Raw genomic sequence first — 24,961 nt, 5'->3', positions numbered from 1 at the left:
GGCAAATTGCCTATAATAGCATTATTAAAGATTCATGAAAACAATTTGACTGTATGTTGTGATCCGTGTCCTCTTCTCTGTTTAAGTAAAGGGGAAGAGTTAAGTGGAATCTAGCCCAATAAGCTTGCTCAAAACTTCATTGATATAATGAGTGTTTCTCTGTGATTGCCATTTAATGAATGTTGTATCTGTTCCATTGCAGTAAACACATAAAATGGCAGAATACCAAAGGCTCAGAAAAAAGAGATCAATGTTTTTAAATAGAATGCCCCTCCGAGATCGGGATCACTACATTATCAGAAATCATCTTGTGCGCTTCATGCTGGTGCTGTTATCTATTATGAAATATTAGATAGTCCTGTATGCTCTTCTGCTTCATAATGTTCAACATTCAAAATAAACAGTATTTTTGTTTTTTCACAGCTATTGCGTATTAGAAGAGGGTGCTTTTAGCTTCACAATATAGCAAATCTCCAAACGGGTTATTTTCTGACATGATTTTACATAATGCCTATCAGAGGGGCTACATGCTGTTGTAAGATGTAAGAAATGCTTTTATGCGACATCAGTATCTTTCTGGAAATATTATGGGCATATTTTGGACTGCTCAGTGTTGCACTTAAACTCAAGCAGAGTTGTGAATTGCATAATTCACTCAAATTAGATGAAGAGAGATTGGAGATCCTTTTAAAAGATCCGAGATATGATCAGACCCAACACATGCATTTCTAATGGCTCAAGGAGATAATAATTTTCATTTAATATCTAAATTATTGATCTACCAGTATTTGAAATTTTTAAATATGAGATGCATAGAGTGAAAAATAAATATATTGTTATAAGGTCAAAAGATGCATGAGAATGTGGAGTTCCGTGAAAAGATTCAGACTGAACTGAAGAGGGAGGCAAATGATAAAGTTCGGGTCAATAATGATGAGGAATATAGAAAGTGCAGTGGAAAAGTGAAAAGGTAATATGAGGAAAGGCTAATGGATAATCTAAAAAGTAATAGCTCAGTTTGGGTTCCACCAGGGCCACTCTGTACAGCCTTGGTCCTAACATGGACAAAAGAGCTGAATTCCAGAAGTGAGGTGAGTATGTCTGCCCTTGACATCAAGGCAACATATGACCGAGTGTAGCATCAAGAGGCCCTAGCAAAACTAAAGTTAATGGAAATCAGCGGGGAAAATCTCCACTGGTTGGAGTCATACCTAGCACAAAGGAAGATGACTGTGGTTGTTGGAGGTCAATCATCTCAGTTCTAGGATATCAACGCAGCAGTTCCTCAGGGTAGTGTCCTACTCCCAACTATCTCCAGCTGCTTCATCACTGACCTTCCCTCCATCATAAGGTCAGAAGTAGGGATGTTTATTGATGATTGCACAATGTTCAGCACCATCCACGACTCCTCAGATATTGAAGCAGTTCATGTCTATGGACAGCATTTAGGTTTGTACTGATAAGTGGCAAGTAACATTCCTGCCACATAAGTGCCAGGCAATGACCATTTCCAACAAGAGAAAATCTAACCATCTCCGCCTGACATTCAATGGCATTACCATTGCTACATCCCTCACTATCAATCTCCTGGGGTTACCATTGCCAAGAAACTGAACTGGACCAGGATATGACTACAAGAGCAGGCCAGAGCTTGGGAACTCTGTGGCAAGTAACCCACCTCCTGACTCCCCAAAGCCTGGCCTCCATTTTCAAGGAACAAGTCAGGAGCGTGATAGAATACTCTTGACTTGACTGGATGATTACAGCTCCAACAACACTCCATAAACACAACACCATCCAGGACAAAGCAGACCACTTGATTGGCACCTTATCCCCATCTTAAACATTCACTCCCTCCACCACAATGCAAAGTGGCAGCAATGTGTACCATTTACAAGATGCACTGCAGCAACTTACCAAGAATTCTTCAACAGAGCCCTCCAAACCTGCAACCTCTGCTATCTGAAAGGACAAAGGCAGCAGATGCATGGGAGCATCACCACCTGCAAGTTCCCCACGAAGCCACACCTTCCTGACTTGGAAATATATTGCCATTCCTTCACTGTTGCAAGGTCAAAATTCTGGAACTCCCTCCCTAATAGGACTGTGTACCTACACCACATGGACTGTAGTGGTTCAACACAGTGGCTCACCAGCATCTTCTCACTGGTAATTAGGGATGGACATTAAATGCTGGCCTAGTCAGCGCATCCAAATCCAGTGAAAGAATAAATTAAAATCTTTTGCAAACACAAAAAAAGAGTAAAAGAGGTTGGGGGCATGTGGAGAGGACCACTCAAGGAGAAAGCGAAGAGCCTAATAGAGGAGGATAAAGGTATGACAATATATTAAACAATTTTGCTTATTTTGTGTGTAGGATGACAGAATAGGTTTGGTAGAAAGAGAAGGTAGAAAACATTGATAGAGCTAACAGTATTAAAGGAATAACCCCATCAAAAATGAGCAAACCATAAGTCATTGGGTTCTGAATGTATATTCCTTCGGCTGTTGAAAGCAGGTGAAGAGAAAATAGCAGGCTTGGGGTCAAATTCTCCAATCCTTCTTAAGTATGAAAATGAGACTCGGAACTGGAGAGTAGTCAATGCATTACTGTTGGAAACAATGTCCAGTAGACAGTGGACAGGTGAATGTACTGCAAAAATAATAAGTACCAAGTGCTGGCAACAAACCCCCCCCATCAGGAGAGGTATCCAAGGCCATGATCCCATCTCAGGATTTAGATGAGGTTACAAAGATCAAGGTTTATTTAAGATGTCCCCTGAACTATTCAGTGATATTCGAATAATTCCTTGTTATCACTACCAGGTATTTGTTTTTTTTAATCAAGAGCCAACTAGGTTCCTTTTCTAGGTTGCAACCAAGAATCGTTCTGTTTTTAATTCTGCATTTCTGTTACCCTCTGTGTGCTAGGCTTTACAAAGAGGCTAAATATACCTCTTGTCCTCAATAATTGTTTTTTTCTCAGATTAATTCCAACTAAACAAATTTCCCTTCACATAAATCCAAATAGGAAATTTTAAAAATATGTTCATTTTTTTTCGAGTTTCATAATAAATGCATGAGGCATAAATTTTCATAGCTGTACACACAGCTGGCAGAACAAGCACTCCAAGGGTTAAAGTGCCATGTAAAATCCACCTGCCATGCTGACTATTCAAAGGAGTGCATTGAGCAGTGCCAGTTGGCAGCAGCTTCCTAACCCTGCGCCAAGCTCCTGAACACAATGCTTTGACTATCAGCGTGGGACCATTCTGAAACATTCAGTTGAACATAAAAGTCCAATTCATTTGGACCCCATGAGTCTGGTTCAGTAGAAAAACATTAACCAAAGCAGACAAGTAGGGGAAGCTCCACTAGTCTCGCAGCAAAAATGTAAAGTAACAATCTTGGTACCATAGATGTATTGTTGCTGAGCTGTCACAGAACGTGAAGTAACTTGTACTTAAGCCAAGCAAATTTTATTCAAACTTAAAATACTCCACACATTCATCTAAAGAGAGGATCTTACCATCATGAAGAAAACATCATTTACAAAGGATTATTGTCAACAGTTAAAATAATTTTTGTTTGATGGTGCTTTTTAAATACATGATTGAAAGTGGCAAGTTGTGATGACACTGTCTAGGGAACTGACTGAGTAAAATTATGAACCCCTAGAACATGGGAAAGGCTACACAAACACACAGACACACTTGATATGCAATTATTAATTAGGGTGTGCTTCGACCCTATGCTTGAAATTCATTTATGCAAAATTCAATGTATTTGCATTTCAAATACACATCTGTACCAAAAATTCCATTCACACCTCTTCTGGATGCACCTTTTGCATCTTCACTTGTCCTATTGCCACTCCTTTTGCCCTTGCATCATGAAATATTTTGTTATCTATTCTATTCTGCTCTCCGCCCTATCACAGACTTTCTCTCTGTTCTTTTTCTCCTCCTCCTCCCCCCTTTCTCCTGTGCAAAACTTATTACATGACTAACTTTTTCTAGTTCTGATGAAAAATCATCAACCTAAAACGTTAAACTCTGTTTCTCTCTCCACAGGTGCTGTCAGACCTGCTAATTATTTCCAACATTTTCTGCTTTTACTTTGATTTCCAGTGTTTTTGTACTTGTGCCAACGATGGGATATGTCAGTTTCTGTTGGCTAGATGGCTAGTGTGTGATTCAGAATAATGCCAACAATGCAGGTGCAATTCCTGTTCTGGCTGAAGACTTTGGGCCGTCCTCCTCACCCCACCCCTTAAAGTGGAAGGCAACGGCAAACCACCACTGACAAAAACAGCCAAGAAAACGGTTCAGGATGAAACATCAGTCGACAATGAGCACAGGACCTGCCTTCAGGCAGAGCACACATAAACAGAATAAATTTGTACCAATAGTCATTCAACACATCATCCTTCACATCTCAAATGAAAATGGGCAATCAGGTATATCAAATGAGAGGTGTAAATGAAATCAAAATGGATATTCAAGTCAGTTCAGATTCTGACTGCTAAAATGTGGTTATTAGAAACTGGGGGCATGATGAATTTTGCCATCTAGTTAAGGTGTTTGCTTTTTAGAGCTGTTGGATTGTGCCCTGTACTTTACTGAACTTGGGGTTTACCTTAGTACAAGTAATTTTATATTGTGATTGGCTCATCATCACTCTCCCAAACTTGATTATGTTTCATTATGACTAAGTGCATGAGTCCTTAAATAACAGCCTGAGTTCAACCAAAACCATTTTGTGATAGAAGTTATAAATGGTCTCCTCATAGTTGAACATGATTTACTTCCTCATCATAGACCCATCACTGCATGTAAACGAATGACTGGGGAGAGAGGACGGGAACATTATTCAATGGACCTTCCCATTAACTGTCCATCCTGGTCTTGATTTCTCTGCACAATTTACCGTCTACCACATATTCCAATTGGTAGCAGTTAAAACCAGTTTCAGCGGCTTCAGAAATTTACAGCAGAACGATTAAACCACAGGCAGAGCGTTGTAGCTTGGTAAAGCCATTTATTGTTCACAAATATATATTCGGAATATGAGATGGGCTATCCCCCATGATTCCTGTGTATTTCTGTTACACTCGGATTTTAAGTAACTTGTGATCTGAACCATAGCATATTGGGGTGATCTTATTATGGGACATATATTTACAATTTCTTTACATCAGCAGCAATACCTTTATTCACTCATGTACTTCAAGGTTGAAAAGCTCTCAATGCATTAAAAACGAGCTTAAAGGGACAGCCTGGTCTTTACCTCCTAACTCAAAAATCAAGTGTGGATCTCTGTCTTGACTTTCATTCGCTCAACTGTGTCCTGAAGGTGATATTTTAACAACCCATTTGCCCAACTGTCCATGAGACCAAGGGAATGATTAAGCCTTCCCATGTTGCTCAAGTATCTCCTGGCCAGTTGATCATAGGATGATCCTGATGTTTTCCATTGAAATGGATCATGCCGGAGTTCCATATCTTAAAGAACTCCTGTCGGGTGTTCATTACTGACTAAACGAGGAACTTGTAGCCAGTCGTTCCTTAACATAGTTTTATTTTCAGAACCCAGCAAACACAGGTGCACGTTTCCTTTTTCCTTCCTCCCACATTGGTTGTCATAAATAGATAAAAATAATGCCCTAACCTTTCCCCAGTTAATAACAGCTGCTCTCATTTACAACTACAGCATGCACTTCATTGTGACAGGATTGTGACATTATTACAGTGGATCAGGGCACAGATATCATTATGATTTGATAGGAGTCTGGAAAAATATTTTCCTATCAATTGTCTATCTTACTTCTGCCCACACCCTGCTGGACTACATTTAATTGTTTGGTCTGTCTATCCTTCTCCAATTACTAAGTCCAACATGTTATCTGAATGAGAAGCTATCATTAGAAATAATGAGAACTGACCTGAAAGGAGTCTTTAAAATTATGACTGGTTTTGCTAGGCTAGATAGTCCAAAGTTAGATGCCATAAATATAAGATAGACGCTAGTAAATCCAATAAGGAATTCAGGACGTTCATATTTACACAGAGCATGGTTAGAAATTAAAACTTGCTACCATGTGGAGAGATTGAGGCAAATATTCAAAAATCTATGGCTAATATCTTATTACATAGCTTTATTTGGAATATGCAGCACAAAAACAGACCATTCAGCCCAACAGATCTATACCAGTGTAATGTTTACACAAGCCTCCTCCCACCAGACCCTTCTATTAGATTTCCCTCGTGTACTTATCGAGCCACTTTTTAACTGCAACTTTGCCTCAATCATTCCACATGGTAGCAAGTTTTAATTTCTAACCACGCTCAGCGTAAACATGAACGTCCTGAATTCCTTATTGGATTTATTATATTTATGCCATCTAACTTTGGACTATCTTGCCCAGCAAAACCAATCATAATTTTAAAGACTCCTTTCAGGTCAGCTCTCATTATGTCTAACGATAACTTCACATTCAGATAACATGGGCTGTTATTTTCAAATCCTTCCATGGTCTCACCCCTCCCTATCTCTGCCCAGTTCCACAACCCTCCAAGATATTGTGCTCTTCCGCCACACCTTCAACCTCCTGGTCTGCTTAAACCTTTCCACCTCTCATCTCACTTTCTTCCTTAAAGACACTCCTTAAAGCCTATCTTTTCAACCAAGCTTTTGATCATTTGACCTACTGTATTTTTTTGTGGCCCAGTGTCACACTGGGCCAAATCTCCTGAAGAGTGGCAACTGGATTGTACCTGCAGGGTACATAGAGGGTAGGGTGACAGGTAAGTGAGTGAGGGAGTAGGGTGGCAGGTGGGAGACAGGGGGTGGCAGGTGGGAGGGTGAGGGGATAGGGTGGCAAGTAATTGAGTTAGGAGTTAGAGTGGCAGGTAGGTGGGTGAGGGAGTAAGGTGGTAATAGAGTGGATGAGGAGGTAGGTTGGTTGGTGGGTGGGTGAGGTGGTAGGTGATGCGATAGGGTGGTAGGTAGTGGGTAAGGGGGTAGGTGGCAGATAAGTGGATGAGGGGGTTAAGGTAAGTCATGATGGTATTTGGTGGGGTGCAGCGAGGAGTCAGGGGTGGGTAGTTGGGAAAGCAGGGGGAGTAGTCAGGTTGCGAGAGTGCTTAGGGCTTCAGGAGGGTAGTCAGGCTCCAGTGGGAAGTTGCTGGGTCAGCAGGGAGTAGTCATGTCGGGGAGTGTAGTTGGGTGGTTGTTGGGGTTGTAGTCGGCAGGTTCAGTGGGAAGTCAGCGGTGGGGGTCACTAGTATAGTTACCCAGGAGTTAGGATTGGTTTAATCCTTCCAACCTTTTTTGGATAACTATTCTGGGAAGTAAGTGGAAAACATCCAAAATGGCCGACTAACTCAGGGTTTCGGAAGGCTCCAGATGCAGAAGAATTACCTATCGGAAGTTCAAACTTCCTGGGCAGTTCCCACAAAGTCAGTGCGTGGAGACTTCCGAAGGTTCCCTCAATAAATCAAGGGGTACCTCTGGGGTATGACCATTTGGAAATCGGAAGTTCTGGGCCATTATGTTTTATAATTCTCCTGTAAATTGCCTTGAGACTTTTTATTATGTTACAGGCACTATATAAATATAAATTGTTGTTGTTAATCAGAGTTGGATAAATTATCAAAAGCAGCAATCCAATAGAGGGACAGGAATAGCATCATTAACCCTGAGAGGTTCACGTTTTGTTAGCTATCATAGACAGGATTTATGCGTTCTTTTTCATGGCATGTGATGAAAACGTTTGTATGTAAAATTGGGTGTTTTCTTACTCTGAGTGATTGTCCCAATTTAAATATTCCCAGCAGAAAACTTTTTGTGCATTTAAAAAAAGATTATTTATTATCACACGCTTGTCCCGGATGTTTAAAAGGCAACACCTCATGCACTCAACTCTCAGACATTATCACACTGTCAAAGCTTTGATAGAGACCAAGGTAAAACAATACAATTACAATTTATGATTGTCTCATTCTCTTTTGTGGCAGGCTTATAGTTCCTTAGATGTGTTGAAGCAAAGGGTTCTCAGTAAGTTGTGTAGTCAATTTTCCAGGAGGCTGGTTTTCAGGTGAGTTCAGATTTGGTACAGGTTGGGTGGTGGGTGGGTGCTGGTGTGTGTGTGTGTGTGTGTGTGTGTGTGTGTGTGTGTGTGTGTGTGTGTGTGTGGTGGGTGGGTGCTGGTGTGTGTGTGTCTGTGGGCGGTGGGTGGGTGGGTGCGCGTGTGTGTGTGTATTTTGTGGTGGGGGGGGGTTGAAAGAGTCCTACCCTCACTTTCAGGGTATTTCTGTTTATTACCTTGGCTGCTTCGATTACTCACAGCAGTTCGATGGCATTCTAATAGAACTCTGTCTGCAGAACAGCTCTTGCTATTATTTTAAAAGCAGACAACAAAGTGGCTTCCTCACCATTTGACTTGCACAAGTTCAAAGTCCTTTTTCCAAAATAGGGTGGTGTGTTGATGCACATCCTCTGTTGTTGTTTGACACTTTGAAATTCACCAGTCTAGGTTGATTAGGGAACATCGTAATAAAACAGAAGGTCGATGGGATCCATTCATATTTGTCTAATACATAAGTGTGGAGAATTTTCTCCCCGTCTGGCAGGCCGGTCGGGAGCGGGTGTGATCAGCTGCATGCCGCCATTTTACGTGGGCAGGCCAATTAAGGTCGGCCTAGCGTGACACGCACCCGGAAGCACTCAGCGCTACCTGTGTAAGCGGGTGGGGGGGGGGGAGGAGAAAGAGTCTGGGCCTGCGCTCTTTATGCATGCGCGCAAAAGAGCACAGAAATCTCCCGGAGAGAGGGAGCTGTCTCAGGGAGATTAATTTCAGTCATAAAGATGGGAAAAATAAAAAAAATTAAATTAGACATGTCCCCTCATGTGACATTGTTACATGAGCTTGGACATGTTTATGAACTTTCATAAAACATTTTATTTAATTAATAAACCCTTCATGAAATCTCATCCCACCCATGGATGAGGTTCTGTGAAAAACGTGAAGGCCGCCTGGGCTCTTCGCCTGCCCGTAGCCTTAAGGTTGGATGGGCAACCCTGACAAGTACTTTAATTAGTTGATTAATGCCCTTAACAGGCCTTTGACAGTTCGGCGGGCACACAGCCAACTCTGGTGCGCGCCCGCCGAACTGAAGATCGGAATGACGTGCGGTGATGTCAGGACACAAGTTCCACGTCACCGCACGTCATTTTGCATGTCAGCGAGCGGGGCCCGGCCCCGCATGCCGAACAGAAGATCCTGCCCATTGAGTTTTTTTTTAGTCTTTGGTGAAACAGAAAGATGGGCCAGCTGGAATGCTGAAATTCTTTTATTGATGATCCATTCTTAAGTAAAGCGTATGTGAATTCCCTGGATGGCTGTGAATTTAATTAGGTATTTGCTCAAGACTCAAGACTGTCTGGAGCTCAAAATGCGAAAGATCACATGATTTTCAGCAGCCATTTGAATAGTCTGTGTTCAAAATTTTGAAGTATTTCCCGAAAGTTCATAATATACTGGAACGTAACATTACCCGATTCCCAAAATTGAATTAATGATTCAAAGTCAATCATGTTCACATAGCAGAGAATTTTCTAGAATAGTTTCAAAAATGTTTTCCATGCGTGGGTAGAATATGGAATTTGCCACCACGTGGGGACATTGAGGCGAATGGTATAGAATTCTCCAGTCATCTATCACCTGTTCAAACAACAAGTAATGGTATCTCGTATAGTTTGTCCAGCATAAAACAAAATTGAATTACACTTTAAAACCAATTTTCTTGCCATTTCCTTCTGTTTTAGACAAGGAGATTTTCCACTGTTTGAATTCAAAAGCTGAACCTTTCTACTTAAGGCCCATGATTTTGACGGTTTTGAGATATGTGACCAGAAATTTGCATTGGATCAAGTACTGGAGTCTGCACTGTCCTTGCTCACTGTCTGATAGATCCATACAAACACACACAACCTTTTAATATTCCTAGTGATACATTTTTGAGAACAAAAATTAATTGGAGGAAATTCTCTCGTCTTCACTCAGGGCCCCAGGTGCTTGCTCTTTGTGCATTAGAAGATGCCCAACATGTATAAAGGCAGCTTGGTGAGTGAAGTCTCACTGCACTTTGTAATCACAGCAGTGGGATTTACCAGCTCATGTCTGACAAATAACTCACTGTAATCCTTTGCTAGCTGCTTTACAAAAATGAGCTGCAAGGCTGTTTACCTTATTTTTCTGTCTGGTTAATGCAAAAGGGGTCACCATGAACCCTGCTATGGCGTTGCTCCATTCTGAAGGCTGAGCAGGTGGTATACTTTAATAGACTTAATTTGCTGTTGCCACTGTGCCAATGATTATACCAAGCAAACTATGCTTCTTATATACTCAATGAAGAACACTGTTTCATTCAGTTGTCATTGTGTTCTCCATATTTCCTCCCCAATATGAGTATCATAGTTGGTATGAACTTTATCTTGCTATCTGTTTGCAGTTGAATGTTCCTCAGTAGTGCAAGACAGCTGGGGTGTGCCAATAAATATGCTGTGTGCATTAAATGTTTAACATTTGCTGCCTGATCATTAATTAGTGTTTGTATTCAAGTAAAACAGAAAAATTAATTACCAGAGTTGTAAAAATGTAGTGGTAATATTCAGTCATCATCCCCATAGCCATAGCCTGAAAAGAAGAGAAAGGCAGTTATAGTTTTAGTAATGCTGTTATTGTATCAATTATGCTAGATTCCATGCTCCTCTCCCCACACCACACTCTTCCACTCTCCATGTGCCTACTCATCTCCTGAAAGTGGGGAGCAGTGCAGAGGAACAGTTACACCAGCAAAGTGGCAGTTGGTGTGTGAATCCAGGCAAGGAGTGTGAGCAAACTTTCACAGCCAAGTTCAATCCTGACCTCGCCAGAGATCCAGAAGTGTACGCAAATCACTGGAGAAGAATCAGGCATTCGAACTGTGGCTACCCCAGGGAGTTGTAGATGCTCCATTGTTCTCTATACTTAAGGCTGGGTAGACAAAAGTTTAGTCTCTCAGGGAATCAAGGGATATGGGAAGCAGGTGGGAAAGCAGAGTTAAAGCCCAGGGCCACCCATGATTATATTGAATGGTGGAACAGGCTGGATAGGCCATATGGCCTACTCCTGCTTCTATTTCTTGTGTTCTTCTGTTCTTGCGTAATCTTTCCTTTTCCAAGCACAAAGACACTAGTGCCAATTGCAATGTTCGCACTGCCTCAATTCAGATCAGCAAACTCAACATGCTTCAGAAACCAAAGGCTGAATCCTTTTAGTTCATCAAGATTACAGCATGGGAAGAGGCAATGCCCACGGAAATTGTAATGTGCCAGCTCTTCAGTTGAGCACTGCGCGCAAATCCCATTCCCCATATTCTCTTTCTTTTCAAATACTTCCTTTCCATTCCCTTTTAAATGATGTTTGGGTCTCTGTCAAAATAGCCACTTACGCTAAAACATTCCAGTCATCTGCTCAGCACAAATTACCCGAAATTGATGTAATGAACACAAAGAATTGCAAAATTTTAAATGCAAATTACTTACAGCGCATCACAAGTTTTCCACGATCTTTTGTGCTAGTTTAAAAAACATTGGCCAGGATTTTCCCTCATCAGGGGGGATGTTGAAGAGCAGGCGCGCAGAGGCATGCCTCCGATCTGCGCCCCCCAATTGGGGGCACGCCGCCATTTTATGTGGGTGGGCCAATTAAGGCCCACCTAGAGTGATGTCCTCTAGGAAGCACTATGCGTGCCCTGTGCAGGCAGGGGGGACTCCATAAACCCAAAAGTGCACTCTTTCCCGCATGCGCACAAAACAGCGCACTCATCTCCCTGAGGCAATGTGCCTCAATTGGACATTGACAGGTCGGCAGGTGCACAGTTGATTTTGCTGAGCCCCTGCCTACCTAAACATTTAAGTGGGGTGCGGTGACATCAGGAGTTTCGCCCGACGTCACCGCGCGTCATTTTACCCGTCGGTAAGTGGGCCCCACCCCCACTCGCCGATGGGAAAATCCTGCCCATAGTTTTAGAAACTGGTCCCACCCACAAAATTGACCACACTCCCAGTTCAACTTAACCAGGATTGGAGTTTCTGCTAATTGTACCAATTTGTGGGCCTTTGAGGAAGCTCCAAGAATTAAGTTTTTTGTTAAGCGCATAGGCAGAAATAGGCACCATTTAAAGACTGCGGAATATATATTTTAGTTTACTAAGAAATCGACTACTGTATTCTAATATAATTAATAAATGGCTCTGCAAAGATGGAGTATGAAAAGAGACTGCCTCCCAAAGTCTTCTATATGCATATAAATAGTAAAGGGTGGTAAAAGGAAGAGTAGGGCTGATTAGGGGCCAATAAAGGGATTTACATATGGAGGCAGAGGGCATAACTGAGGTACGAAATGAACATTTCGCATCTGTCTTTACCATGAAAGATGAATCTCCCAGGCCATGGTAAAAGAGGAGGTAATTCAGACACTAGAAAGGTTTAAATCGATAAGTACAAGGTATTGGATAGGCTGTCTGTACTTAAAGTTGATAAGGCACCAGGACTGATTAGATGCATCCAAGGATACTGAAGGGAGTGAGAATAGGAATTGCAAAGGTACTGACCATAACTTTTTCAGTAATTCATAGACTCAGGGCTGGTGCCAGAGGACTGGGGAATGGGAAACATTACACCCTTGTTCAAAAAAGAATGTAAGGATAAACCCAACAACTACAGACCCGTCAGTTTAACTTCAGTGGTAGGAATGCTTCTAGAAACAATAATTTGGGAGAAAATTGATAGTCACATGGATATATGCAGCAAGCTAATCAAGGAAAGCCAGCATGGATTTCTGAAGTGAAAATCATGGCCAGGATTTTTCAGTCCTGGGGTGGGGGTGAGTGGGAGTGGCAGCGAAACGGACCACCGCCTGCGATTACGCCCCGACCGTGATTTCACACTGGCTGGCCAATTAACAGCCAGTCAGCATGCTCAGCGCTACTAGGGTGCCGGGCGGGATGTGGGGGTGGCGGGAGGAGGGCGAGTGCGGAATTTTATGCATGCATGCAGGTGCGCGCAGTAAAAGTTCCCTCAGGCACCAGCCTCCCTTAGGGAGCTGAAGATTTTTAATATAAAGAACTTAACAATGTTAAAAACATGTCCCCTCATGTGACTGTCACATAGCAGGGACATGTTAGAAATTAATTTGAAAATTTTGTTTTTAAAATCACTGATCGAAACCTCACCCCGCCCATGGATGAAGTTTCACAAAAAATCCAAAGGCCGCCTGGCCTGTTCACCTGCCCGCCAACCGTAAGGTTGGCCAGGTAGCGAAAAATTTATTTTAATTATGAATTTAATGGCCTTACTAGACCGCTTAATTGTCGGCGGGCGCGCTGCCAACTCCCGCGCATGCCCACCAACTGAATTATCGCATGAGTGTGCGATGACATCGGGACACTCGTCCAATGTCATTTTACACTCGCTTGGGTCAAGCACACACCCGCCCGGTGAGCAAAATATTTTGCCCTACGTTTAACCAATTTGCTGGAGTTCTTTGAAAACTTAACAGAAAGGATTGACGAGCACAATGCTGTCGATGTGCTGCACATTAACTTCCAAAAGGCATTAGATACAATGCCGCACAACAGATTTGTGCAAAATTTATATCTCATAGAATATAAGGGACAGCAGCAACATGGAAATTAAATTGGTTGAGTGGCAGGGAACAGAGAGCAGGGTTAATGGCTGTTTTTTAGGCTAGAGGAAGGTTTGTAGTGAAGTTCCCCAGGGGTCATTGTTGGGACCCTTTCTTTTCCCGATATATTTTAATGACTTAGATCTTGGTGTGCAGGACACAATTTCAAAATTTTTAGATTTTACGAAACTTGGTGGCATTGTAAACTGTAAGGAGGATAGTGTAGAACTTCAAAAGGACATTGGCATTTTGGTGAAATGGCAGACATATGGCAGATGAAATTCAACACAGAAAAATATGAAGTGATTCATTTTGGTAGAAAGAACATGGAAAGACAATCTAAAATAAGGGATACAACCCTAAAGCAGGTGCAGGGGCAGAGGCACAGGGGTGTATATGTGCATAAGTCACTGAAGTTGGCAGGACAGTTTGAGAGTGTATTTAAGAAAGTTAACTACCCTATGCTTTATTAATAGGGGCATAGAGTAGAAAAGCAGGGGGGTTATATTGAATTTGTAAATGACACGAATTTGGCCTCAGCTGGAGTATTGTGTCCAGTTCTGGGTGCCACACTTTAGGAAGGATGTGAAGGTATTGGAAAGAGTGCAGAAAAGATTCACAATAATAGTTCTAGGTCTGAGGAACTTCAGTTATGACGATAGGTTGGAGAAGTTGGGGCTGTTTTCCTTGGAGAAAAGAAGGGTGAGAGGAGATTTGATAGAGGTATTCAAAGTCACAAAGGGTCCAGACAGAGTAAATAGGGAGTAAGTTTTCATACTCGCGAAATGATCAACAAAGAGAGCACATAGATTTAAAGTAATTAGCAAAGGGAGCAAAAGTGATTTGAGGAAAACTTTTTTCACAATGAGTGGTTAAGGTCACCCAGCACTGCCTGAGAGTGTGGTAGAGGCAGGTTCAATTGAAGCATTCAAAAGGGAATTATACCATTATTTGAAAAATAGGCAGGTATACGGGAGAAGATGGGGGAAAGGCACTAAGTGAATTGCTCATTCGGTGAGTCGGTGCAGCCACAATGGGCCGAATGACCACCTTCTGCACAGTAACAATCCTGTGATCCTGTATAGTTTTTTTTAAATTAATTTGCAGTTATTTAAAATCAGATTACTCACAAGTGGTTGCCTAGACACTCTTGAGTAAAATGCTTATTCTTTGTGACAATCCAAATTACAATTCTATTATTCAAACTGCACCATGTTATTACTCTCTCAAGTATATTTTTAAAGCAAATATTTTATTATAGAGAGTTGCATTTTAAAATGATATCTGCTTGTACTAGTTCATGGCAGATTTTACATTCAGTGACATGCAAATAAGCTGAGCGAAAGGTCAAGAAATAAACACTCCTCAAACCGAGTGCATGTCTGGTTGCAGTCTGCACCTGGATCACTGCTTGTACTCAAAGCGGACATTCGATCACTGTATTCTAACAACCATCAGTGGGAGAAACAATTGCAGAACATCAAATAATAATTCTAATTCTGAACATGTCTCTGTCTTGTCCATAGAAATAGTGAAGTGCTGACATCTATTCATAGCAACAAAAAAATTGCTTGGTGGGGCTACAAAAGCATTGTAAAAAAATAATAATTTCAGTGCTGCAATTCCAATGTAATTCCATTTAAAATCATCACCAGCTAAATGTATGCAATAAAAAGTTGATTTAGATTTTGTAAATTGGTGCTGCCATTAAGCTGGTGTTCCAGATCGGCCACCCCATTATAGAGAATGCCTGAATTTCCTTTCCAGTGATTTTATACTTAGATAAACCACCCTGTTGTTTCAGTCATTGACCTTAATAGGAGTGTGATGCAGTGGTTGCTACGTTCTGTTGCTTCAACTAGTGAACTAGCTGCCAAGAGTGGAAAACATGCAGCTTTTTCTTGAACACCAGAAAGAATTGGGCAGAAAAGGCTGTGAACACACAGAAAAACAGAAAAAGTAAACACTATTATGAAAGACCAACATGATGCAAACAAAGTACTAAACATCCCAAAAACGTGAATCTGCTGCCAGTTTTGTTGACCTGAATCTTTGGTATTCAACGTATTGCACCCTGCCAGTCTTCTAAATTGAATACTGGCACAAAGCTGCAGTGACAATGAATGGAACTCACTTGTTTCAGGATCTGAGCAGCCATTGTGTAGCTGCAGTCGAATATAATGCGGAACTCCCTGCCTCGTTTCATCTCCTTTAAGAGAGGCCTGGCATCAGTCGAGTCGATGGGAAGTTGACGAATTTTTAGCCGGATATTGTACCTGGAGGGAGCTGTTATCAGCTCCTGCAGACGAATGAGACCTTCAATGATAAAGCAGAAAAGCTATTTCTGATGTGCAGTATGTCCTGTCAAACTAAGTTTACAATTTGCACTGTCCTCCCCAGCTCTCTCTTCAAATTTATCTCCTCCTTTCTTGACAGTATGCGGTTCAACTTGAATCATGTGGGTCTCAAAACACAATACCATGATTAAAGCCAAATTAGAAAATTCAAATATTTTACATTACATTAAATTTTTAAAAATCAGTTATTTCATGCTTTTTAAATTTTTTTGTCCCAAAATCCTCAGTATTTACAAAAGCCAAATATTTTGTTTGTAGCTTTGAGTGAAAACTCTTGACACTTTTGGGAACTGCACAAATACTCCCATCATGTTTTCAGGTTATACAATAGTGCAGCGAACTGGCAGATTCTATATGCTGTACCTGGAAATGGTGGAACAGGTATACTACATACTTCCGCATGGTGATTCCCAAATTTCAGGTTGGCTGCTGTGAACATGGTGGCCAAAGCCAGTCCACAAGGAAGGAGAGATCCTCTGGACCATGTGTCTGTCAGGGTGATTCTTCAATCATTTGAGGAATGCCCGTTTCAGACATAGTACCACGCTTCCTTTTAGTATCCTGCAGCTGCTCCAGAGTAGCTATATGCTGTATACGGACACAGGGAAGGAATTTCACCCAAGTGCTAATTTGTACCAACTTCCATGAATGGTTGACAGGCCTGGCCACAATCTACAAAGTTCTTAAAGATTGCCATCTCCAAAAACCTGACAAAATGGAGTCGAAGTTACCTTAAGTTCAGGGAAGGAGCAAAAGGCTGTAGTCGGGGATTGGGAGGTTGAAAAGAGATGAGGGAAAGAGACAAGGAATCAAAAACAATGAAAAAGGAGGAGAGGAGTGCAGAAAGCCTGTTAAATAAAGATTTTTTTAAAAATTAAAACATAAAACAAAAGACCATACAGCTATCTTAACATTTGTCTGGCTTAACAGCTTCTGGAAGGATTAATCCCCGAGAAATAAAAATCAAACGCACTCTTCAAATTCTCAAGTAGGGTGCCTTGCTTCTTTTTTTTTGCTTCAATTTAGGGGAGATTACCTGTTCTGTCCTAATAAAATAAAATAATTGAATTTGAGAAGCACTCACTGACATTGGAGTGGGAGGATGGAGTTCTTCAGAATGAATTCTGACACTCTTGAACACAGTGACCAAGGTCAATAAATAGGCTAAGTGCCTGGTAACATGAAAGATTGCATTCTGTTCTGTTTTGTCTATTTTATAATATTTTTATTCTGTTGCTTTTGCCTCAGTAGTTGAGGAACAGCTATGAACTTAACCAAGAGGTCTCCATTCTATTCAGTGCTGCAAGGTGGGGACAATTGACTGTTCAATTGCCATAGCCCTGATGTGCCAGGGCACCAGGCAGCCTCAGAACACATGGGTATGGAAACAAAATTTTCAGTGTTTCAAAAGTTGCTAATTAATGTTGCACCTATACCAAAGAATGAACAATCAGGCCAGTTATATTCCACCTTCTGATTCTGACAGCTCTCATTTACTCAAAAAAGAGTCGCCAAAAACCTTTCTCCAAAATGGAAAACTTCAAATAGTCAGGAGTCCACATGTGGTATTTGGTGGACTCCCACTCAAATGTGCTCACATAGTGGAGCAAACCTTGATTAACTTTAATAAAACTCTTTCAACGGGGTTGGAGAGGAATTTTCCACATTTTTTTTCCCTAATTGGTCTTGGGTTCTCTCCCAGGGCATTACATGGCTGCTGATGAGTTTTTTATTCTTTGATAGGAGTTGAGTGTCGCTGGCTAAACCAACATTTGTTGCCCATCCCTAATTGCCCTTGAGTAAGGTGACATCCAATTCTGATGCTTCATGCATCAAGTTTTTGTATGTCCATATGTGCCATTTCACAACTTGAGACTGACAGTGGCTGAGAAGTAAGGGGCAGGCCACCTACTGTCTTTTGCCTGGGAACGCTGTATGCTGAGGAAAATTAAGCCTGTGATAAGGATAAAAGTCCGACAAAACATACCAAGAACAGAGGGGAAAACAATTTAGAGAATGCCATGTGAATATGGGCATGCCATTCTCACTTCCCTGGCACTCCTGCCTAATTTTATAGATATTTAGCTGTACAAATATTTGCATTTATTTAATTCCTTTGATATAATAATGGATCTGTGTAATGGTGCTGCTTCAAAGCCAAACAAATGCCAAACGGTCTGTAAGAGCTAGGAAAAATAACCTAAGGCATATTAAGTAGTATTTTTAAGGAGGCTTTAAAATGAAGTTATAAGGTGAAAAGGTTGCAGGTAGTGGGTTCCAGAACACAGGGTACAGAGAGCTGAAGGCCCCTCCATCATTGTTTGGGAAGAGGGGCAGAGAAGTGGGGAGGAATGCACTGAAGGCCAGGTGACAGTACTAAATACCAGGGGCAAGGATTAAAGGCTGGAGTAGGGTTTCAGAGGTAAATTTGGGTTAAGCCCATGGGAGGATTTGTTAATCTGGATGAGAATTTTGAATCCAATGTATCAGCAATGGAAATCTAGTGGATGTCAATGAGCAGCACTTTGTGGAGCTAGGATGTGGGCAGCAAAGTTTGAGATGAATTGGACTTGGTGTAGCGGGAAGTTTGGGAGGCCAGCAAGTAGAGGATCGGAGATGTAGACCCTGGAAATTAACAAAAACATGGGGATGGGGTTTTATTGGTATTGGGGGCTGAAGTGATGGCAAATGTGGCTGATGTTACAGAGGAGGAGGCACATTGCTTTGACGATACAATGGCATGGGAGTCAGGGCAAAGGTGCAGAGTATTTGGTGGAAGTTGAGTAAAGTAGCTATAGGCTTCCCAATGCTTAGTTGAAGGAAGACCTAATATATCCATAGTTGCCATGTCCATACATAGTGGCTGTATATATGCAAATGTAGCAGGTATTCTGTGCCTGCAATTCCCATGCATGGCAATGAAATACCTGATCAGATAAACTATCTTATTTTGTTTTGACTGAGGTAGCAATGCAGGTAATGATACCAGGAAAGCTCCATGTTCTTTGACTTAAGGCCATTGAATCTGTAAAATTAACCTGGCGGATGGGACCTTAGGTTAATTTCTCAAACAAGTAACAGCATAGCTGGAATAGACAGGTTTTTGGTCTGTCAGGGAATTAAGGGATATGGGGAGCAGGCAAGAAAATGGAGTTGAAGCCCAAGATCAGCCATGGTTATACTGAATGGCGGAGCAGGCTCTAAGGGCCATATGGTCTACTCTGGTTCCTGCTTGTGTTCTTGCGCTCTTGGATAGGCAAGCATTTATGGAACCGCTGATCTGAGTCTTGAATGATGTGTTGTCCTTTACCCTGAAACCAGAGAAACAACACTGAATGGAAGTAGCACACTTCGCAGAGGTATGGAATCAGAGATTGTGGCCCATGTTTGAACCAGTGACTTAGGTTGGAAAATGACTGATGCTGTGCACGGTTTCAGGAGCTAGGAAGGAATTTAAAAGCAGGATCTCAAAAGTGATAACCTCGGGACTACTTCCAGCACCATACGCTAGTGAGTGTAGGAGCATTAAAGTAAGAGTTGTTAACACATCCTGGTTGAAATGGTGCAGAAGGGATGGCTTCAGATTGCAGGAGCATTGGGATCAATTCTGGGAAGGAAGGTCCTGTACAAGATGGTTGCACCTCAATAGGCCTAGAGGCAAAATCCTCACGATATAGTCAACTAGTGCTTTGAGGGATGGTTTAAACTAATTTTCCAGGGTGTGGGGGGCACCAGGATGAAGCATTAGAGAACAGATGCAGGGTGCACAGAGGACTGAAAGAAGCAAAAAGCATCAAGAGAAAGAGCAGTTCAGGAAAAGGAGGGACCTGATGCTGGGGTGCAGAATTGCGAAATAGACCAGGATGAGTTTGAAGTGCATGTGTGTAAATGCATGGAGTATAGTGGTTAAAATGGGTGAGTCACAGGGACAACAAGAGATTATAATACAAAAACAGAATTACCTGGAAAAACTCAGCAGGTCTGGCAGCATCGGCGGAGAAGAAAAGAGTTGACGTTTCGAGTCCTCATGACCCTTCGACAGAACTTGAGTTCGAGTCCAGGAAAGAGCTGAAATATAAGCTGGTTTAAGGTGTGTGTGTGGGGGGCGGAGAGATAGAGAGACAGAGAGGTGGGGGGGGTTGGTGTGGTTGTAGCGACAAACAAGCAGTAATAGAAGCAGATCATCAAAAGATGTCAACAACAATAGTACAATAGAACACATAGGTGTTAAAGTTAAAGTTGGTAATATTATCTAAACGAATGTGCTAATTAAGAATGGATGGTAGGGCACTCAAGGTATAGCTCTAGTGGGTTTTTTTTTTATATAATGGAAATAGGTGGGAAAAGGAAAATCTTTATAATTTATTGGGAAAAAAAAAAGGGGGAAACAGAAAGGGGGTGGGGATGGGGGAGGGGACTCACGACCTAAAGTTGTTGAATTCAATATTCAGTCCGGAAGGCTGTAAAGTCCCTAGTCGGAAGATGAGGTGTTGTTCCTCCAGTTTGCGTTGGGCTTCACTGGAACAATGCAGCAAGCCAAGGACAGACATGTGGGCAAGAGAGCAGGGTGGAGTGTTAAAATGGCAAGCGACAGGGAGGTTTGGGTCATTCTTGCGGACAGACCGCAGGTGTTCTGCAAAGCGGTCGCCCAGTTTACGTTTGGTCTCTCCAATGTAGAGGAGACCACATTGGGAGCAACGAATGCAGTAGACTAAGTTGGGGGAAATGCAAGTGAAATGCTGCTTCACTTGAAAGGAGTGTTTGGGTCCTTGGACGGTGAGGAGAGAGGAAGTGAAGGGGCAGGTGTTGCATCTTTTGCGTGGGCAAGGGGTTGTGCCATAGGAGGGGGTTGAGGAGTAGGGGGTGATGGAGGAGTGGACCAGGGTGTCCCGGAGGGAGCGATCCCTACGGAATGCCGATAAGGGGGGTGAAGGGAAGATGTGTTTGGTAGTGGCATCATGCTGGAGTTGGCGGAAATGGCGGAGGATGATCCTTTGAATGCGGAGGCTGGTGGGGTGATAAGTGAGGACAAGGGGGACCCTATCATGTTTCTGGGAGGGAGGAGAAGGAGTGAGGGCGGATGCGCGGGAGATGGGCCGGACACGGTTGAGGGCCCTGTCAACGACCGTGGGTGGAAAACCTCGGTTAAGGAAGAAGGAGGACATGTCAGAGGAACTGTTTTTGAATGTAGCATCATCGGAACAGATGCGACGGAGGCGAAGGAACTGAGAGAATGGGATGGAGTCCTTACAGGAAGTGGGGTGTGAGGAGCTGTAGTCGAGATAGCTGTGGGTGTCGGTGGGTTTGTAATGGATATTGGTGGACAGTCTATCACCAGAGATTGAGACAGAGAGGTCAAGGAAGGGAAGGGAAGTGTCAGAGATGGACCACGTGAAAATGATGGAGGGGTGGAGATTGGAAGCAAAATTAATAAATTTTTCCAAGTCCTGACGAGAGCATGAAGCAGCACCAAAGTAATCATCGATGTACCGGAGAAAGAGTTGTGGAAGGGGGCCGGAGTAGGACTGCAACAAGGAATGTTCCACATACCCCATAAAGAGACAGGCCCTTCTTTTTTTTTTTCCCAATAAATTATAAAGATTTTCCTTTTCCCACCTATTTCCATTATATAAAAAAAAAACCCACTAGAGCTATACCTTGAGTGCCCTACCATCCATTCTTAATTAGCACATTCATTTAGATAATATCACCAACTTTAACTTTAACACCTATGTGTTCTATTGTACTATTGTTGTTGACATCTTTTGATGATCTGCTTCTATCACTGCTTGTTTGTCGCTACAACCACACCAACCCCCCCCACCTCTCTGTCTCTCTATCTCTCCGCCCCCCACACACACACCTTAAACCAGCTTATATTTCAGCTCTTTCCTGGACTCGAACTCAAGTTCTGTCGAAGGGTCATGAGGACTCGAAACGTCAACTCTTTTCTTCTCCGCCGATGCTGCCAGACCTGCTGAGTTTTTCCAGGTAATTCTGTTTTTGTTTTGGATTTCCAGCATCCGCAGTTTTTTTGTTTTTTTCTCAAGAGATTATAATATATTGGCAATAACAGAAAACTGGCTCAAACAAGGAGAGAAATGGGAATTTAATATTTCTAGTTATATGTTCAGGAAATATAGGGTATGAAAAAAAGGAAGGCCAAGTCAGTGTAACTCAAAGATATTGTTACAGCACTGGAGAGGAATAATGTACTTGAGGGTTTGAAGATAGTATCTATTTGCCTAGAATTCTGGAACAATAGAGGAGCTGTTATGGTGTAGGGTGTATACTAAAGGTCGCCAAATAGTGGGAAAAAGACAGAGGAACAAATCTGCAGCCAACTTACAGAAAATGCTAAATCTTTAGAGATAATTAGCAACATCAAAAATCGGAATAGAGACTGGGAAAATAGCAGCAAAAGGGGAAAAAATGAGGAGGAATTTCTGAAATTTGTAGGTGACCTTTTTGATCAGTATTTTTTCAGCCCAATGAGGAAGGAAGCATGCTAGATCTAGTTCTAGGGAACAAAGTGGGTGGTGGGAAAACTTTTAGAGACAATAATTTTGGAAACAACTCATCGGTACTTGGTAAAATATCGGTTAATAAATAAAAGCCAGCATGGACTTGTTAAAGGGAAATCATGTTTCACTAACTTGATTAAGTTCTTGAAGTAACAGAAAAGTTTGATGAGGGTGGTGTGGCTGATGTATATAGGTTTATGGAAGAATTAGATAAAATATCACATAATAGACTTGTTATCAAAATTGAAGTCCACGGAATTAAAGGGGTAGTGGTTGGATGAATACATAATTGGCTAAGATTGGCTAAGAGACAGAAAACAGATTGGTGGTGAGCAGTTGTTTTTCAGACTGGGGGCAGGAGGTGGTGGGGGAGTATACATTGGTACCTCCAGGGGTCAGTGTTGGGACCACTATTCTTTTTGATATATATACCTGGACTTGGATGTACAGGGTCTAATTTCAAAGTTTACAGGTGACACAAACAATAATAAGGATAGTAACAGACTTCAGTTGGCAATAGATAAAGTGGTGAAATAGACAGGCACATGGCAGTTGCAATTTAACAGAGGCTAGAATTTTCCAAACCCCACCCCCCCAGTGGCAGGTCCTCCGTGGTGGGGCCAGCAAGCCACTGAAACTTCCATTCACATCGGCTGGACCAGAAGATCCCGCCAGCAAGAGGGGCTGGAAGGTTCCAGCCACAGAGTGTGAAGTGAATAATTTTGCTGGGAGGAATGAGAAGAGACAATATAAACTAAATTTCAAAAGGTGCACAGGAACAGAGAGAGCTGGGGATGTACATACACAAGTTTTTGAAAGTGATACGGCAAGTTGAGAAGGCTGTTTAAAAAGGATATGGGATGTTGGCTTTATAACAAAGGTATAACAAAAGCATGCTAAACCTTTATAAAACACAGGTTAGGCCAAAACTGGAGCAACATATCCCATTCTGGGCACCAGAGATTTGGAAGAATCTCAAAGCCTTAGAGATGGGAAGGAGGGATTTATTAGAATGGTATCAAGGACATGGAAAGTGTTGCATGGAGAAATTAGAGAACTGTTTTCTTTTTTCCTATATCAGAGACGTTAAGGGGAGATTTGATAGAGATGTCCAAAATCATGATGGGTATTGATTGGGGTAAATAAGGATAAACAGTTTCCAGTGACAGGAGGGTTGGTAACCAGAGGACGTGGGTTTAAGATGATTGGCAAAATAAGGGAGGGGGGGATGGAATGCAGTGAGTGTAATGATCTGGAATGCACTGCCTGAAAGGGTGGTGGAAGCAGATTTAACAGTTGCTTTCAAAAGGGAACAAGTGTTCGAAGGGGGAAATTGTGTAGGGCAATGGAGAGAGAGCAGCAGGCAGCAACTAATTTGATTGCTCTTTCAATGAGCTGACACAGGCACGATGGGTCAAATGACCTTTTTCTGTGCCATATTATTTTCTGATTGTATTCTATGATTCAAAGCCCCCTCTCCATCTCATACACCCATCCCCCCATGTACGCATAAATAGAGTTCTTAACTTACCTGTGCTATCATCATAAACCACGGTTGCTGTCCTCCATTTCAGAAACTGCACAAGGTCCAGAATAGCATGGCTGAGAGAGGAATAGTCAGGATAAAAGTTGGTATAGAAAGAGTCTCTGTTGTCCATGGGATGATGTTTCCATCGGATTTGGATGTGAGGGACTTCCAGTGCGTTGCAGATAGATTGAACAGCATTGGACGAGGAACTGTGAGAAGGCCCAAATATTGCAACCACCCCTAATGAGAGCTGATCACAGGCTGGATGAAAAAGAACCAGAGCCATCAACAGTGACCAGTATGTGTTTGAGAGAGTAGCACCACCAAACCTTTTGCAACATCAATTACAAAGAACTCTCATTAGGGTCTGATCATTTCTGTTGACTTTACCTTCGAGGGAATTTTCTTGTGGACAGATAATGACTGAGGGAAAATTAGTTAACATGCAATTTGTAGATATTTGAATATAAATAACCAATCTTCTCCTACTGTCTCTTGAAGCTGCTAACTCATCCCCTAAGTAAACATTCTTCATGAGTGCAGCCATAAAGTGTTTATTGGCAAGCTGAGCCTGGTCTTGACTTCATCTGATTTTGTAAATGGATTGTGAAGATCAATTCTGATTGGTATTTAGAGTGAATTTGTAAACCACTATTCCTGCGACATTACTCAAGTTAATATGTTAATGAGGCACAAAGTAGAATAGAATGCAGCTGGTGATATTAGTATCACCCAGGCCTAAACAAAAACTTGGTAAACTCAGACTTCAAATTCTTTATTAACCCAGCTGCATAAGTGTTAGTTCCGAGAGAATGAATTT

General features: G+C 42.0%; 1 protein-coding gene across 1 annotated transcript in view; it reads right to left on the bottom strand.

Moving 5' to 3' along the window:
• LOC121291515 (glutamate receptor ionotropic, kainate 3) overlaps positions 1 to 24,961 on the bottom strand; it is a 558,849-nt gene that overhangs the window by 336,965 nt on the left and 196,923 nt on the right. The window contains exons 3-5 of the mRNA XM_041212818.1: positions 24,145 to 24,402; positions 15,867 to 16,048; positions 10,646 to 10,699 (exon numbers count right to left, since the gene is read on the bottom strand). Of these exons, the coding sequence (XP_041068752.1) occupies positions 10,646 to 10,699; positions 15,867 to 16,048; positions 24,145 to 24,402 (494 nt within the window). The remainder of the gene's footprint in view (positions 1 to 10,645; positions 10,700 to 15,866; positions 16,049 to 24,144; positions 24,403 to 24,961) is intronic.

The sequence above is a fragment of the Carcharodon carcharias genome, chromosome 19 (assembly GCF_017639515.1).
Source record: "Carcharodon carcharias isolate sCarCar2 chromosome 19, sCarCar2.pri, whole genome shotgun sequence".
Taxonomy (NCBI): Eukaryota; Metazoa; Chordata; class Chondrichthyes; order Lamniformes; family Lamnidae; genus Carcharodon; species Carcharodon carcharias.
This window is presented reverse-complemented; position numbering and strand designations above follow the sequence as displayed.